Here is a 15,862-nt window from a genome sequence, read left to right as displayed (position 1 = left end):
ATATGTATATATGTATGTGTATATATATATTATATTAAATGAAGGGGGAAGTGCAGAGTGGAGACCCAAGGCCCAAGTGTCAGCCAATGGAGATCCCCTCATAGAGGGGCTTAGGAGAGGAGATGGGTTAATTAGGGTGTGAGGTAGTATCGATGAAGAACACAGCTTTCCCCCAGATCCTGGATGCTTCCTCCCCCCAACTACCATGATCCGAATTCTACCTCGCAGGGCTGGATAGGACAGAGGGTGTACACTGGTACATATGAGGGTTGGAGATACAGGGAATCCAGGGTGGATGATACCTCCAGGACCAAGGGCGTGAGGGACGATGCTGGGAGAGTGGAGGGTGAGTGGGTTGGAAGGGGGGAACTGGGTTGCAGGGAGCCACATGTGACCTCTTCCCTGGGAGAGGGACAGCAGAGAAGGGGGGAAGGGAGACCCCGAATAGGGCAAGATATGACAAAATAACGAGGTATGGATTACCAAGGGCATATGAGGGAGGGGGGAAAAGGGAGGGAGGGGGGGAAAAAAAGGAGGACCTGATGCAAGGGGCTTGGGTGAAGAGCAAATGCCTTGAGAGTGATTGGGACAGGGAGTGTATGGGTGTGCTTTGTACAATTGATGTATGTATATGTATGGATTGTGGTAAGAGTTGTTGGAGTCCCTAATAAAATGTAAAAGAAGAACAAAAAAAAAAATGTTAAAAAAAAGAAAATGATTAGGGCAAAGAATGTAGGGATGTGTTTTATACAATTGATGTATGTATATGTATGGATTGTGATAAGGATGTGCTTTATACAATCGATGTATGTATATATATGAATTGTGATAAGAGTTGTATGAGCTCCTAATAAAATGTAACAAAAAAAAGAGAAAATGATTAGGGCAAAAATGTACAGATGTGCCTTATACAATTGATGTATGTATATGTATGGATTGTGATAAGAGTTGTATGAGCCCCTAATAAAATGTTTAAAAAAAAAAAAAAAAAGGCTTGAAGATAAACAAGCGGCCATCTAGCTCAGAAGCAACAAAGTCCACATGGAAGAACACGCCAGCCTGTGTGATCGAGTGGTCCCGAAGGGATCAGTTATGAGGCATCAAAGAACAAAAAATCATATCATGGACTGTACACCTCCATGATAGGATCGCTGAAGACAAATGGATGCATAAACAAATGTGGTGAAGAAAGCTGATGGTGCCCGGCTATCAAAAGAGAGAGTGTCTGGGGTCTTAAAGGCTTGAAGGTGAATAAGCGGCCATCTAGCTCAGAAGCAAATAAGCCCACATGGAAGAAGCACACCGGCCAGTGCGATCACGAGGTGCCAAGGGACCAGGTATAAGGCATCATGCAAACAAAAAAAAAGATGTAAGTGTGTGTATGTATGTGTATATGTATATATGTATATATATACCATATTAAATGAAGGGGGAAGTGCAGAGTGGAGACCCAAGGCCCAAGTGTCGGCCAATGGAGATCCCCTCATAGAGGGGTTTAGGAGAGGAGATGGGTTAATTAGGGTGCGAGGTAGTACCATTGAAGAACACAGCTTTCCCCCAGATCCTGGATGCTTCCTCCCCCCAACTACCATGATCCGAATTCTACCTTGCAGGCCTGGATAGGGCAGAGGCTGTACACTGGTACATATGAGGGCTGGAGGTACAGGGAATCCAGGGTGGATGATACCTTCAGGACCAAGGGTGTGAGGGACGATGCTGGGAGAGTGGAGGGTGAGTGGGTTGGAAAGGGGGAACTGATTACAAGGTCCACATGTGACCTCTTCCCTGGGAGAGGGACAGCAGAGAAGGGGGGGAAGGGAGACTCCGGATAGGGCAAGATATGACAAAATAACGATGTATAAATTACCAAGGGCACGGGAGGGGGGAAAGGGGAGGGAGGGGAAAAAAAAAGAGGACCTGATGCAAGGGGCTTAAGTGGAGAGCAAATGCTTTGAGAATGATTGGGGCAGGGAATGTATGGATGTGCTTTATACAATTGATGTATGTATATGTATGGATTGTGATAAGAGTTCTATGAGTCCCTAATAAAATGTAAAAAAAGAAAAGAGGAAAAAAAATGATTAGGGCAAAGACTGTACAGATGTGCTTTATACAATTGATGTATGTATATGTATGAACTGTGATAAGAATTGTATGAGCCCCAATAAATTGTTAAAAAAAAACTTTAGGAAATTTAAAAATAACATTTTTAACAGCTTAGAAATAGGAACAAAATCAATCCATGAGAAACTATATTTACCATCTGACTCTGAAGTAGCTCGGATGATCAAGTAACTGCTAGGTAAGGGCTGAGTTATGGATCCAACTGCTTCGCCTTTTGGACCCTAAATAAAGAAATAAGCAAAATAAGTATTGTACAATATCATGAAATCTCAACATTGTATCTCATTACTATTGACAGTAATCTAAATGAGGCATAGATTATAATTTAAAAACCAGACAAATGATGATCAAAGAGCATTTCACCCTTTCCGAGGAAACAAATAGGAAGTACCTAAGAGTTTTCCTCTTCTAACAAGGATATCGCCTGAACAGAAAGCTGAATAAATAACAATTCTCACACATAAATAATATCTCTACAGGTTGTTCATACAATACTAAGAGCCTAAAGTTTACAAGAGTAGGACAAATTTTAATACAGAATTTTCATCTCCCTGATACTACTAGATAATAAATATTATATTTCTAGTAGCTTAAAGCAAATAGCTAGAAATATGCTAGTTTACAAGAAAAACAAGTGTTTTTAAAAATTAATCTTTCCCCAATTTAAAACCAATGATATACTCATTTTTAAAAGGCCAATTTTAAAAGCAAATTTTATTTTTCCAGGAATAGGAAAGGATGAAGAGGTTCATTATTGCTGCTAAGTAGGACTATATATTTTAAAAGTATACAGCATCAAGAATTCTACAGTAATTGTTATCAAACAGTCAATTTTTTACTACACTTTTTCCTTTAACTAGAAGGAAAATCTGAGGATTAAATTTAAATTAGAACTTTTTTTTAAGGTCCAATTTTTTTTAAGTAGTTTTGAATCGAACATCCCCTTACAGAAGGGTCATGGGGAGGAGACGAGCCAGTCAGCTTGCAGTGTAGCAACGATGAAACATACAACTTTCCTCTATTTCTTAAATGTTTCCTACCTCCCCACTAGTATGATCCCAATTCTACCTTACAAATCCGGCTAGATCAGAGGATGTACACGGGTACAGATAGCAACTGGAAACACAGCGAATCCAGGACAGATGATCCTTTCAGGACCAGTGGTGAGAGTGGCGATACAGGGCAGGTGGAGGAAGGGTGGAGTAGCAAGGGGGAACCGATTACAAGGATCTACATATAACCCCCTCCCTGGGGGATGGACAACAGATGGGTGGGTGAAGGGAGACATAGGATAGTGTAAGATATGACAAAATAATAATAACTTATGAATTATAAAGGGTTCATGAGGGAGGAGGTAGTAGGGAGGGAGGGGAAAATGAGGAACTGATACCAGGGGCTCAAGTAGAAAGCAAATGTTTTGAGAAGGATGATGACATCAAATGTACAAATGTGATTGACACTATGGATGGATGTACAGATTATGATGAGATGTATGAGCCCCCAATAAAATGATTTTTTTTAAATGTAGTTTTGATAAAAGTAATTGTAATAAGCATAAACATTAGGAAAATCAAAATGATTAGGAAAAAGATCAATATATTTTTTATGAATTCTGAGTACTTTCAAACAGCTTTATAATTTATGACCCAATTCCTAGAATCAGTCCTGGAACCAGACTTCTGGATTTCAAGTCTTGCTCCTTGCTAGGTGCATGGTTTTTTTATATTAAAATATGCTAGATCATATAGGTACACTAAAGTTTTTGCTGCACTTTTCATTGTGGGTAGAAAGAGAAAGGGGAACAATGTGCTTGAAACAGAAACACACTCTGAAGTCCTAGCTGAAGGCAGCAATTATTAAATTAAACATCTTCTAAGTTCTGTTTTATCTCAGCCCTATTCATAGATTATCATCCATACATTTCACTTTTACAACAAATAATAACAACTTACCTTCACTGCCCAAATAGATTGCTCCAGAGGATGAAACAACTTGAAACAAAAGCCATCCTTCTTTGATGGACGTTCAATGATTTCACAGGCATTCAAGAGAACTGTTCCTACCCATTGACCATTTTTTTGGGTTTTATATATCAGGAGAACTCCAGGTTTCAACACACACCACAACTTTGTCCAGCTCTTCAGAGTACCACGAATCTACAGAAGGGTAAGTTTATTTGAGAAATATAGATCTATTTTTCTTTGTTCCATAGATATAAATCAATAAATCTCTGTGCCATAGATATAAGGCTTTCTACCATAAATTAATAAACAGGTTTGAAAGGGAGACAAAGACAGATTAAAAACAAAACAAACATAGATCCAGGAATGGATTTTGGGTTCGCACTAAATCCTAGCTCCAATTGAGAACAATTAGCTCTTACATCACGCCCCTGTTCTACACTCGCCCCTCAGGAAGGGAACACAGAAGATGTGTGTGTCATAGCCAAACGTGGAGGAAAAATCAGATGGTGCCCAGCTGTCAGATAAAATAGCATCTGCGGTCTTAGGCCTTGTTTCCAAATAAGCAGTCATCAAAGTGAGCTCTCAACTAAGTCCACATGGAAGAAGCATACCATCAGTGACTGAAGGACTGCAAATAATATACAGTTGAAGGAGGAAAAAGTTTCAGAACTTAATTTGTGAGCATCTGGTTTGCAGAAGGCTATGGATGACCGTGGGTGCTCAAGGTACATTTGTGGGGTCTCCATAGGAAACAAGCCTCCAGTTTTTCCCTCTGTCCATAACAGAGGGATGGGAAGAAAGTGGTTACCAGATAGAGTACATTGGAGAGATGACTATAGAATATTAAAACAATAAACCTGATTTGAATGGTTAAAACCTTGCCAGTTGATTCCCCCCTCTGATGCATATTAAGCCTGATCCTGTTTTTATTTTTGTGTTTCTATATTTGTTCATATTGGGTTTATCTCACATATGTTCTGTTACAAGGGGTGACCCACTTGAATTTTTGTTACATGTTTTTACAAACCTATAGGGACAGCAATTATTATAAGGGATTCTGGGGGGTGCAGTGGTTCTTGGTCAAGGAGTTCAAGAAGGAAAAGAATGTTTTGAAACTGATTGTGGGTGCAATTTTACAATACTGTTTGATGTGATTGATACTTTAGAATGATATATCTATTAACTCCCAATAAATGATTTATGAAAAAAATTAATAAAATGTACACTTGAAATTCAACAGCTATTTCTACATATCTACTACATGATAAACACCACAAAGGTAAATGTGACATAGATCCACTTCAGAGATTAAATACTAGTAGGAGGTTGGATGAACAGTTTAAAAATAACACACTAATTAGAATAGTTTTCCTAAACACTCTAACCAGATTAGGGAACATATACTAGTTATCAAGTGTCTCCTTCATAACATTTATCACAGCTGTAATCTTATTAGCATGAGCATATGATTATGTTGTCTTTAAAATTAACACAAACATCCCACCCCACCACAGCCCCTGGCACTACAACATAACAATGCCAAGATACTATTGGCATTCATTTGGTAATTAATTCCTGAATAGTAGGAACAATACAGACCTTTCTCAGCCTCTAAAACTATCTGCTCTTGATTACATTGTTCTTAGTTATTACCAGGTGTGCCACTTAAATTTCTTGGGGGGAAATTCTAAATAAAGTTACATAAATTTCTTACTTTCTTCTCATAAAATGTTCTTAATCCTAGGATCCAATGTTATATCAATGAGAACTCTACTTCCCAATCAAATTCTATTTCTTTAATCCATTAAATTTATTTCTATGTGTACTGAATTCACAATACTGAAAAGGACATTAATATTTTAGTTTAAGATAAGAATTATCCTTACTGTAAGACATCTATGTTGTCTCAATGAACTAAGATGCATTATGGAATCAATACAGGGCCTCTTTATGCCAAAGTAGGCATATTATAGTAATGCTAATGAAAACTTTAGAAAAGAGAATTTTGAGACCAGCTCTGAGAATAAAATCTTTAAGAAAGAGTTTGAGTGTGTAAATAAAAGAAAAAGACAAGAGAAGTGAAAAGGAAATGCTACTCAATTTGAGATAAAATTCTGAATTTGGGGAATGTGACAGTAAAAAGCATGGAGGGTGAGTTTTCTGTAAAAAGTAAGATAGAAGATATTTTTAGTACAAAATTGAAGCCATTGATATAACGTGAATGTCCAGGGAAATTATTTTCAGTGAGAGAGCGTCTTTGACAGATCTATAGATTATGTAAGTTATAGGCGGTTACAGGAGGCAGCATTTCAGTTGGGCTGATTCTTTGATGAACGTAAGGTGCTAAAACTTCCTGGGAGCCAGAGCTTTGAGGAGATCCCACTTAAGGCTAGTATTAAGTCTGAAAGATCCCTCCTAGCTGTTCTGGAGAAGAAAGAGAAAGAGGATAGAGTGACTGGGACAGGAGGAAAAGGGAAGAACAGGACAGTGGTAAGCACATTAGTGATTATGAATCCTTTTCAAAAGATAAATTTATATGAACTTTTCTCAGAGCTCCTTATAACATATTATACTTGAGTATAAGCCAACCCAAATATCAGCTGAGGCACCTAATTTTACCACAAAATCTGCATTAAAAATGTGCTGAAAGTGGACTTTGGGGCCAGGGTGTGGTGCCCCAACAGACTGGACTGGAAAACGCTCCTAAGGGCCAGCAAATGATCCCTGAACTAACTACAAGCTTTTCTTTTGTGAACTGTTTTGTTCTGTTCTTTGTCAGTGGTTCATTTTTGTTGTTTTGTTGTCTGATTGTATACTGTTGCTTTGTTTTCCTCTGTCTTGTTTTCCTGCATGTTAGTGTCTCCACAGGTCTGTCTGAATAGGACAGGCTGGATGAACTATCTGGAGGAAAAACAACGGGACCGACAGTTCCGGGGGGACTTGGGGTGGGGGAGGGGGGGTAAGGAAGTGGTGTTAACAAACACAGGGACAAGGGAACAACATGGGACCCAAAATGGTAGTGAGGGGGGAGTGGCAGGCCTGATGGGGAATGATCAAGGGTAAAGTTGCCTAGAGAAGAGGTATAGCTGTAGCCCAGGTGGGGACGGAGCATGGTAGTGGGGCAGGAGGAAAGTCAATGGAGATGGAGGAAGGAGCTGGGAGTCAAGGGGCATTTATGGAGGTCTAGACAAAGACATGTACATGCAAATATATATATGAGGATGGGGAAATATTTCTATGTGTCTATATTTATAGGTTTAGTATTAAGGTGGCGGAAGGACCTTGGGCCTCTACTCAAGCACTCCCTCAATGTATGAAATACTTTTATTAAATTTGCACTCTATGATGCTCACTCTCCCGACACAACTGCTGAAGCCAAAGTGGGTGAACAAGTAAATGTGGTGAAGAAAGCTGATGGTGCCTGGCTATCAAAAGAGATAGTGACTGGGGTCTTAAAGGCTTGAAGATAAAAAAGCGGCCATCTAGCTCAGAAGCAACAAAGTCCATATGGAAGAACACACCAGCCTGTGTGATCGAGTGGTCCCGAAAGGATCAGTTATCAGGCATCAAAGAACAAAAAAAATCATATCATTGGCTGCACACCTCCATGATACAATCGCTGAAGACAAACGGGTGCATAAGCAAATGTGGTGAAGAAAGCTGATGGTGCCCGGCTATCAAAAGAGATAGTGACTGGGGTCTTAAAGGCTTGAAGATAAAAAAGCGGCCATCTAACTCAGAAGCAACAAAGTCCATATGGAAGAACACACCAGCCTGTGTGATCGAGTGGTCCCGAAAGGATCAGTTATCAGGCATCAAAGAACAAAAAAAATCATATCATTGGCTGCACACTTCCATGATACAATCGCTGAAGACAAACGGGTGCATAAGCAAATGTGGTGAAGAAAGCTGATGGTGCCCGGCTATCGAAAGAGATAGTGTCTGGGGTCTTAAAGGCTTGAAGGTGAACAAGCGGCCATCTAGCTCAGAAGCAATAAAGCCCACATGGAAGAAGCACACCAGCCGGTGCGATCACGAGGTGCCAAAGGGACCAGGTATAAGGTATCATGCAAAAAAAATAGAATATATATATGTGTGTATATGTATATATGTGTGTGTGTATGTATGTGTGTATATATATATAACATAGTGAATGAAGGGGGAAGTGCAGTGTGGAGACCCGAGGCCCAAGTGTCGACCACTGGAAATCCCCTCACAGAGGGGTTTAGGAGAGGAGACGGGTCAGTCAGGGTGTGGTGTAGTACCGATGAAGAACACAGCTTTCCCCCAGATCCTGGATGCTTCCTCCCGCCAACTACCATGATCCGAATTCTACCTTGCAGGGCTGGATAGGACAGAGATTGTACACTGGTGCATATGGGAGCTGGAGGCACAGGGAATCCAGGGTGGACGATACCTTCAGGATCAGGGGTGTGAGGGGCGAATCTGGGAGAGTGGAGGGTGAGTGGGTTGTAAAGGGGGAACTGATTACAGGGATCCACATGTGACCTCCTCCCTGGGAGATGGATGGTAGAGAAGGTGGGGAAGGGAGACTCCAGATAGGGCAGATATGACAAAATAACAATCTGTGGATTATCAAGGGCTCATGAGGGAGGGGGGAGCGGGGAAGGAGGGGGGAAAAAAAGAGGACCTGATGCAGAGGGCTTAAGTGGAGAGCAAATGCTTTCAGAGTGATTAGGGCAAAGAATGTATGGATGTGCTTTATACAACTGATGTATATATATGTGTGGAATGTGATAAAAGTTGTATGAGCCCCTAATAAAGTGTAAAAAAAGAAAAGAAAATGATTAGGGCAAAGAATGTACAGATGTGCTTTATACAATTGATGTATGTATATGCATGGATTGTGATAAGAGCTGTATGAGCCCCTAATAAAATGTTTTTAAAAAAAGAAAAGAAATGTGCTGAAAAACTTGGCTTATCCATGAGTATATATGGTATATATCAAGCTTACAATATTAAAATATAATTTGAATAAAAAATTAAAAAACTTACAGTATACTTATTAGAAATATAATGCGACATAGATAGAACTTTTGAAACAACCATTACACATACTTGATAGTACTATCAAGTCAGACAACCTTAAGGTTCCTGCTGCCCATTAAGGTTGAAACTCAGAACCTCTGGGACACAATTAGTAAGTTTCGTTACCAGTACAAAACAATTTTATGAGTTGCTTTTGCCTTGTAGGCATTAGGTAACTCTGGGCTTTCCTATTGCAGTAGTAACATTGAACAGATGCCTGGTGGCACAGTGGTAAAGTGCTCATCTGCAGTGGTTCAACCTATGTAGGATGCTCTGTAGTAGAAATAAATGGTACTCTTTTTCTATGAAGATTGCAGCCTTGGAAATACTGGGGTGCAATTGTACTCTGTCCTACCTAGTCTCTCTGAGTGAGAACCAACTCCACGGCAATGGGTTTAAGCATGTAACAATATGAATTCAAGATTCAATAAAAACTGACCTTCAACCAATCAGCCATAACAATTACCGAAGGGTCAGTGATTGTACTGAGTAACTCCTTTGTGGCTCTTTTTTTCTCCTCTCGATAATTTTTCTTTTGCACCTGTTTTTGTAGAAACAATAGGAAAAGAGTTACACCTCTTTGTTTCATTTTTTAGGTCTATAGAACACAGTGTATAAAAGCCTTTAGACGTCTCGTATCTTAAGATAAAACTTTTACTTATTCTACTTATTTTTCAGACTGAAAAAAGCTTTTAGAGAATCAAGATTAGAATCTCATTTTTCTGATCATCATTCCAGTTCTGTTTATAAAAAGAATTTTCACTTTTTAAAAATTATACAATATATGAATACAATCTCAATTTCAAACAACACTAAAAAAAGCTAAAGGCAGGCTTTATTATACCCATTCTATTCCAATCTCCAGAACCGACTACTGTTATCTATCTAGAAAATACTCTAATTTGAGGTCTTTCTATAGAAACATATAGGACCTAAAAACACATGGCCTATAGACATATACAGCTTTTTCTTTTGTTTTTAAGCACATGAAAACATGTCCATTCAATATTCTTTGGAGAGTTTTGTGTGTCTGCTTCATTCTTTTGGCTACTGCAGAGGAGTTCTATTATGAACAATGCAGTACGAGATAATACAAGGGGTTTCCCCTCAAGAACCTGGAATTGGGCAGCTATGAAATTTTGTTGCCTGCTTGGGGAAAATGCGGCAGAAACTGTTGTGATGTTGAACACAGCTTACAAGGACAGAGCTATGGGAAAAACTCAAGTGTACGAGTGGTTTTCTCAGTTCAAAAAAGGTGAAATGTTGATTGATGACAAACTTCATTTTGGACATCTGTCAACTTCCCAAATGACTTGTAGGGTATTTGGAGTTCATTCCACCAGGTCAGACTATTGATCAAACTTTCTATTTAGAGGTTCTGAAAAGAGAGTGTAACAGGATGCAACAAAAAAGCCTGATTTGTTGCAGAAGTGGGACTGGTGTGAACATCGCACCTGTTCACACAGTCATTTTTTTTGCCAAAAAGCAGCATGCCTCTTGCCCCACATACCTGACTCATCTGACCTTGCTCCAACTTTTTTTTGTGTCCGCGAATGAAGAGGGACATGAAAGAACAGCTATTTGATGACTTAGAAAAGGCGAAGAAAAAGACGAGGGAGGTGCTATCAGCCATCCAAACAGATGAGTTTGAAAAATGTTTCCAAGAATGGAATCATAGCTTTGACAAATGTATTATTAAGTGTGAAGGAGAGTACTTTGAAGGGATAAGGTTGTTTTGTAAAAAATTTAAATACACAGCTTTGGGGGGAAATCCATGTATTTTTGAGCTGGGGGGCACCATTCATATGCAGTTCATACAATATATCCGTCAGTGCTCTACGCATTTTCCATGTATTTACTTCCTTTAGTCCTCCAAAATAAATGGAGAACTGTTTTCTTATTTATTGATGAGTAAACTCAGGCACAGAGTTTACTGTGTACCTGCCTAGGATTTGTCTAAGCTCACACAGTAAGTGAAGGAAGGATTCATTTTTAAGCACATTGGCTCCAAATTTTACACCTTTAACCATTATGTTATACTGCTTCTATCATTTTTCTTATTCCATTCTCTATTGCCAGCTCTTCCATATCATAATATAAAAATGCTGCAATCATTTATAACTGATAGTTTTGCTTTTTCTGATACTAATAAATAATGTGTATATTGCTGCTGCTATTGTTCTTTCTTAAGGAAAGTTATACAATCATAGACTATCAGTTTGTTTTCAAGGCACATGCAAAGTACTGTGTAAGATATTGTCTAGAAATAATTGTGAAAACTAACCTTAAGAGATTCCTTTTTTGTTAGCTTGCTTGAAGTAGAACTGTCTTTCTCCAGGCCATTATAAAGTTTAGATTCGGACTGAAATCACATAGAAATGAACAGAAGATAAATAGTAATTATTCTACATATGTGATATATAAAGATAAATCCTAAAGCAGTTTTTTACTTTATTCCCATTTAAAGTTATGATTTATGTAAATGTCAATTTTAAATACCAATTTTATTCTAAATACTATCTGTTTAAAAAGTAACATACATTAAGGCCATGTGAAAACATGTGCGCACCCATACTCATCCGCAAATTACAATATGAAGTTAAATAAGATACCGTATATACTAGAATATAAGCCGACCCAAAAACAAGCCGAGGTACCTAATTATTACCTGGGAAACCAGAAAAACTGATTGACTCGAGTATAAGCCTAGGGCTAGAAATGCAGGATGTGAATTAACACAGAGACCAGAGGGGAGAGACAGAGCGTAGCCACAGACACATCCTTACCAGTTCAGCTGCCAGTGTAAGTGAATCACTAGGGGTGCTTCTGCGAACTGGAGCCGTCCACATCATAGGATGGCTCTGATAGGTTAGATGTGAGTAAACAAACATTCAAAGCCCTGTAGGGTCAGCGGAGCTTTGAATGAACAGCGGAGGGACGGCAATCACCCGCGAGATGTTACACCTCGCTGGGGTACCACTGACTCAAATATAAGCCAAACCCCAGTTTTTCAGCATATTTTTTGTGCTGAAAAACTCAGTTTATACACAAGTATATATGTAATTTGTAAATTTCTGCATACTTTTTTCCAGAATATTTTTAAGGAACATATATAATTATTTATAACTCTTAGGACAAAAGTAGCTGAGCAATGCAATTGTCTAATGCTTTAAGTTACTTTAAAACATTCAGCTTATACTTCATATTTTAAATTATATCTTTATAAGAATCTTGAGAAATGGGAATAACAGGTGTATCTTCATTTGAACTCATGAAAGGGCAAATCAGGGAGGCTGATTTTGTAAATTCATAATCAAAATCATCAAATTCTGGATCATAGCCCAATTCTCTAAGTAGAAGAAAACAAATCTAAAAACTGTTTCTATAAAGTTTGTACATATTCCTTCATGTGCTATTATTTAAATTTTTGTCTGTTTTTAGACATAAAAGAAGGTATTGATAGTGTTTAGGAGTATCCCTAACACTAAGAAAGCATCGGTGGAAGACTGTTCCATATAGTGACTTTGAAATGTCGAAAGGCCAGATAATCTCAGCAATATTACTAGATATGATTAGGGACTGAAAAACAAACTCCCTCCACCAATTTTTAAAATCCATAGGATATGCACATATTAATTTACCAATGACACCCACTGTACCATCTGCAGAAAAATACCTACAGAATTAACCAAATAAATGAGACTATCATCTACATTTTATTTCATTGCTCTTAAAACTGGCTCTGCTACTTAGTACCAAATGTGGTAATACTTGGCAGAACTGGAAAGGACATGCGAACAATACTCAAAGTAGAGGCTAATTTAATAAGACCTTTTTAAAAGTTACTCTTTGATGACAAATAATGTGACAGCAAAATAATTTCAAAAAATTTCCTCAAGCCAAACAGGTCTCTGTATAGTGGCTGATACTGGGAATCCACAGATGCCACAGCCACTGTAAGAGAAACACGAATGCTCAAAATTATCGGGGATTCTATGTCCCACCGCTCACTCAGAACAAAGAATACAAGTATGAGTAGTCTTAGCTCAAAGACTGACAAAAGGTAAGGTCATTTGTTTGTTAAAGCAATTCATGCACACTACCTGATTTAACCCTATGAGTCATAGGGGTATCTGTCTTTGACAATTAGGAAAATCAAGGCTGATGAATAAATAACTTCCCAAAGTTACACAACCAGTAGGTAGATAACTGAGACTGGTATCTGATCTTTCTAAAATTCCAAGTCATTTCACTATTTTAATTTATTATCTTTTAAGCTTGATAATATATTATCTCAGTCAGATTCAAATTTGAAATTTATCTAAGAGCAAGAAAATAATGGTTTCCCCTACAGCTCCAGATGACAAATCAGTTTGGTTATTCCTAAAAGATTGCAGTATGCAATGGACCTGCAAGCCAGGAGCTCAGTAAATCAAAGTACACATATCAAGGTATTGTTGCCTAATACATAGTTTAGCTGTAAATCAAAATCAAAATATTTTCAAAGAGGCCAGTGCTATAATCTTTTAAAATATTACTACCTAAGCTGTCTGAATGCTTACTTTAAAATACTGAACTTCGATAGATTACTTTTGTTGGCAATATCATATTATATATTTTTGCCCTTACAAAGAAATCCTACTGATCACTCTGAATGATGATCACAGACTTTAGTGCACAGGACTTAAATGGTTTTAGACTGCTCAACATGTTATATATTTATTTATCTATTTTTCCCCCTACTGGCTATATGCCTTTCAGAAGTTATTTTTCAGTATAATTTATAGAATGAAGATACTGCTGCTAATTAATACAAATGCTAATGGGTTAAATGAGGTAATGTACATAAAGTATTTAACAAAGTACTTGGTATATATCGTGTTTCAGGTTTATAAATATATTCCAGGTTGCAGGTATTGTCAAAAATTGAATCTTTTGGTGAATGGAGGATCAATATAAAATACTTGTGACTTATTTTGAAAACTATGAAATATTATAAGTAAGAGAAATAATGAACAGTAAAGTGATGAGTCATTGTGACTATATTTTACTTAGAATATTTTTTCTTTTAAAAAAATATCCAAGTAAATAGACTTTCACAGGAAATTATTACTGTATATACTCATGTATAAGCCGAGTTTTTCAGCACAAAAAATGTGCTGAAAAACTAAGGTTCAGCTTATATTATACATGGGTCAGTGCCATGAATGGATGTCATCTGGTCAAGGCCAACTAACAAAAGGAGGAAATCTCATGATGCCTGACATAGAGTTAATAGCAAAGTGGGTTTGAGATGCATGGGAAGACATTCCAGAAGACATGGTGTGATGTGCCTTCCAGAAATATAGTATTAGTCATGCTATGGATGGCAGTGAGGACTGCGCTTTGTATGAAAATTATAGCAGTGATGGTGATGACAGCGATCTCCGTGAGGACAGCATCTACGACAACTTCACACCAGCTGAAGCTCTGCATTGGGGGGGATGATGATGAGGAATCCAGTTTTGAAGGATTTTAACTCTTTACATTTTAGCTTGGTTGCTGATTGAGCTCAGGGAACAGCACTCTTAAGGTATCATTGTTGATACCTTATTGCTTTTGTTGAACCTATTTTCTATTACTGCGCTGGTTTACTAATGTTAAATGACTTGTTGTCCTTTTATTTATGTTTTTTATTTAAAATAAACATTTAAATATATTACCCCACTGATGTCTCAATTTTTAGTAATTTTATTTTTATTTGTTTCGATTATTGAAACTCACCAATAGCTTCTGCATTTTCCACCCTAGGCTTATACTAGAGTTAATCAGTGTTTCTGGTTTCCCAGGTAATAATTAGGTGCCCCGGCTAATACTCGGGTCGCTTATATTCAAGTATATACGGTAGATGAGTTAGAAAACTTTTAGGGAAGGGTTTGATAGTTAGAGAATTAAGTCAAGACACGTGGAATGCAAATTTCTTCTGCTTGTGAGAAGATTTCTTCGATCCACTATATGCTGGTGATTCCTTTTGCTGAAGTAAAAAATTAGAGACTCATTTTTAAATGCCACTTGGTTTTACTGGTTTTATTGATAACAGGAAGTGGAGGTAACCTGATAAATTGACTTTTCCAATTCCCCTATTCATACAATAAAAATGGTTAGAATAGATGCATGAGAAAAGGGAGCGATCTGTACTTTTTAAATGTTTTGAGGAGAACATGGTGTATTACATTGTGCGTCTGAACTGAGCTATACAATTGAGGAAATAATACTAAAGCCACAAATCCTAAGATAAAAATGAAAACATTACTTTTTGTACCAGGCTTGTAAAAGTATATAGTTATTTGATGGTCTTAGTTATGCAGATCAATTCTAAAGAAATAACAACAAAAAAGTTCCCCTAAATTTACTTGAGGAAGCATAAAGACATTCAGAATTCCATGAAAATGGAATGTCAATGTCAAAAGCAGGAGTGTTAGAACTTGATCACATAAACAACCCTGAGACTAGAAGTAGATGGTGCCTGACTCCCAGTACCAAGTGCTCAAAAAAAAAAGACCCTGGCCAGAGAGAGAAATATTGAATAAAACTCAAAATCCTAAGGTCAGGAGAGAATGGTGGGAACCCCAAGAGTATATACTGGCCACAGTCACCCTTCAGGGTTGGCGCTGCACTCGCCCTGATGTGCGCAAAAGCAACCATTTCAGATCAAACGTGCACCCTTTCCCCAAGGACAAAAATCA

The 15,862-nt window shown here is 37.9% G+C and overlaps 1 protein-coding gene across 6 annotated transcripts in view; it reads right to left on the bottom strand.

Annotated features, from left to right (window-relative positions):
* The window catches only part of OSBPL8 (oxysterol binding protein like 8), a 200,135-nt gene that overhangs the window by 35,790 nt on the left and 148,483 nt on the right, over window positions 1-15,862 (bottom strand). For all 6 annotated transcript variants that reach the window (XM_075551253.1, XM_075551254.1, XM_075551255.1 and 3 more), the window contains 4 exons: window positions 11,422-11,499; window positions 9,577-9,678; window positions 4,077-4,280; window positions 2,261-2,345 (listed from right to left, as the gene is read on the bottom strand). In XM_075551253.1, the coding sequence (XP_075407368.1) occupies window positions 2,261-2,345; window positions 4,077-4,280; window positions 9,577-9,678; window positions 11,422-11,499 (469 nt within the window). The remainder of the gene's footprint in view (window positions 1-2,260; window positions 2,346-4,076; window positions 4,281-9,576; window positions 9,679-11,421; window positions 11,500-15,862) is intronic.

Source organism: Tenrec ecaudatus, chromosome 6 (genome assembly GCF_050624435.1).
Source record: "Tenrec ecaudatus isolate mTenEca1 chromosome 6, mTenEca1.hap1, whole genome shotgun sequence".
NCBI classification, from domain to species: Eukaryota; Metazoa; Chordata; class Mammalia; order Afrosoricida; family Tenrecidae; genus Tenrec; species Tenrec ecaudatus.
This window is presented reverse-complemented; position numbering and strand designations above follow the sequence as displayed.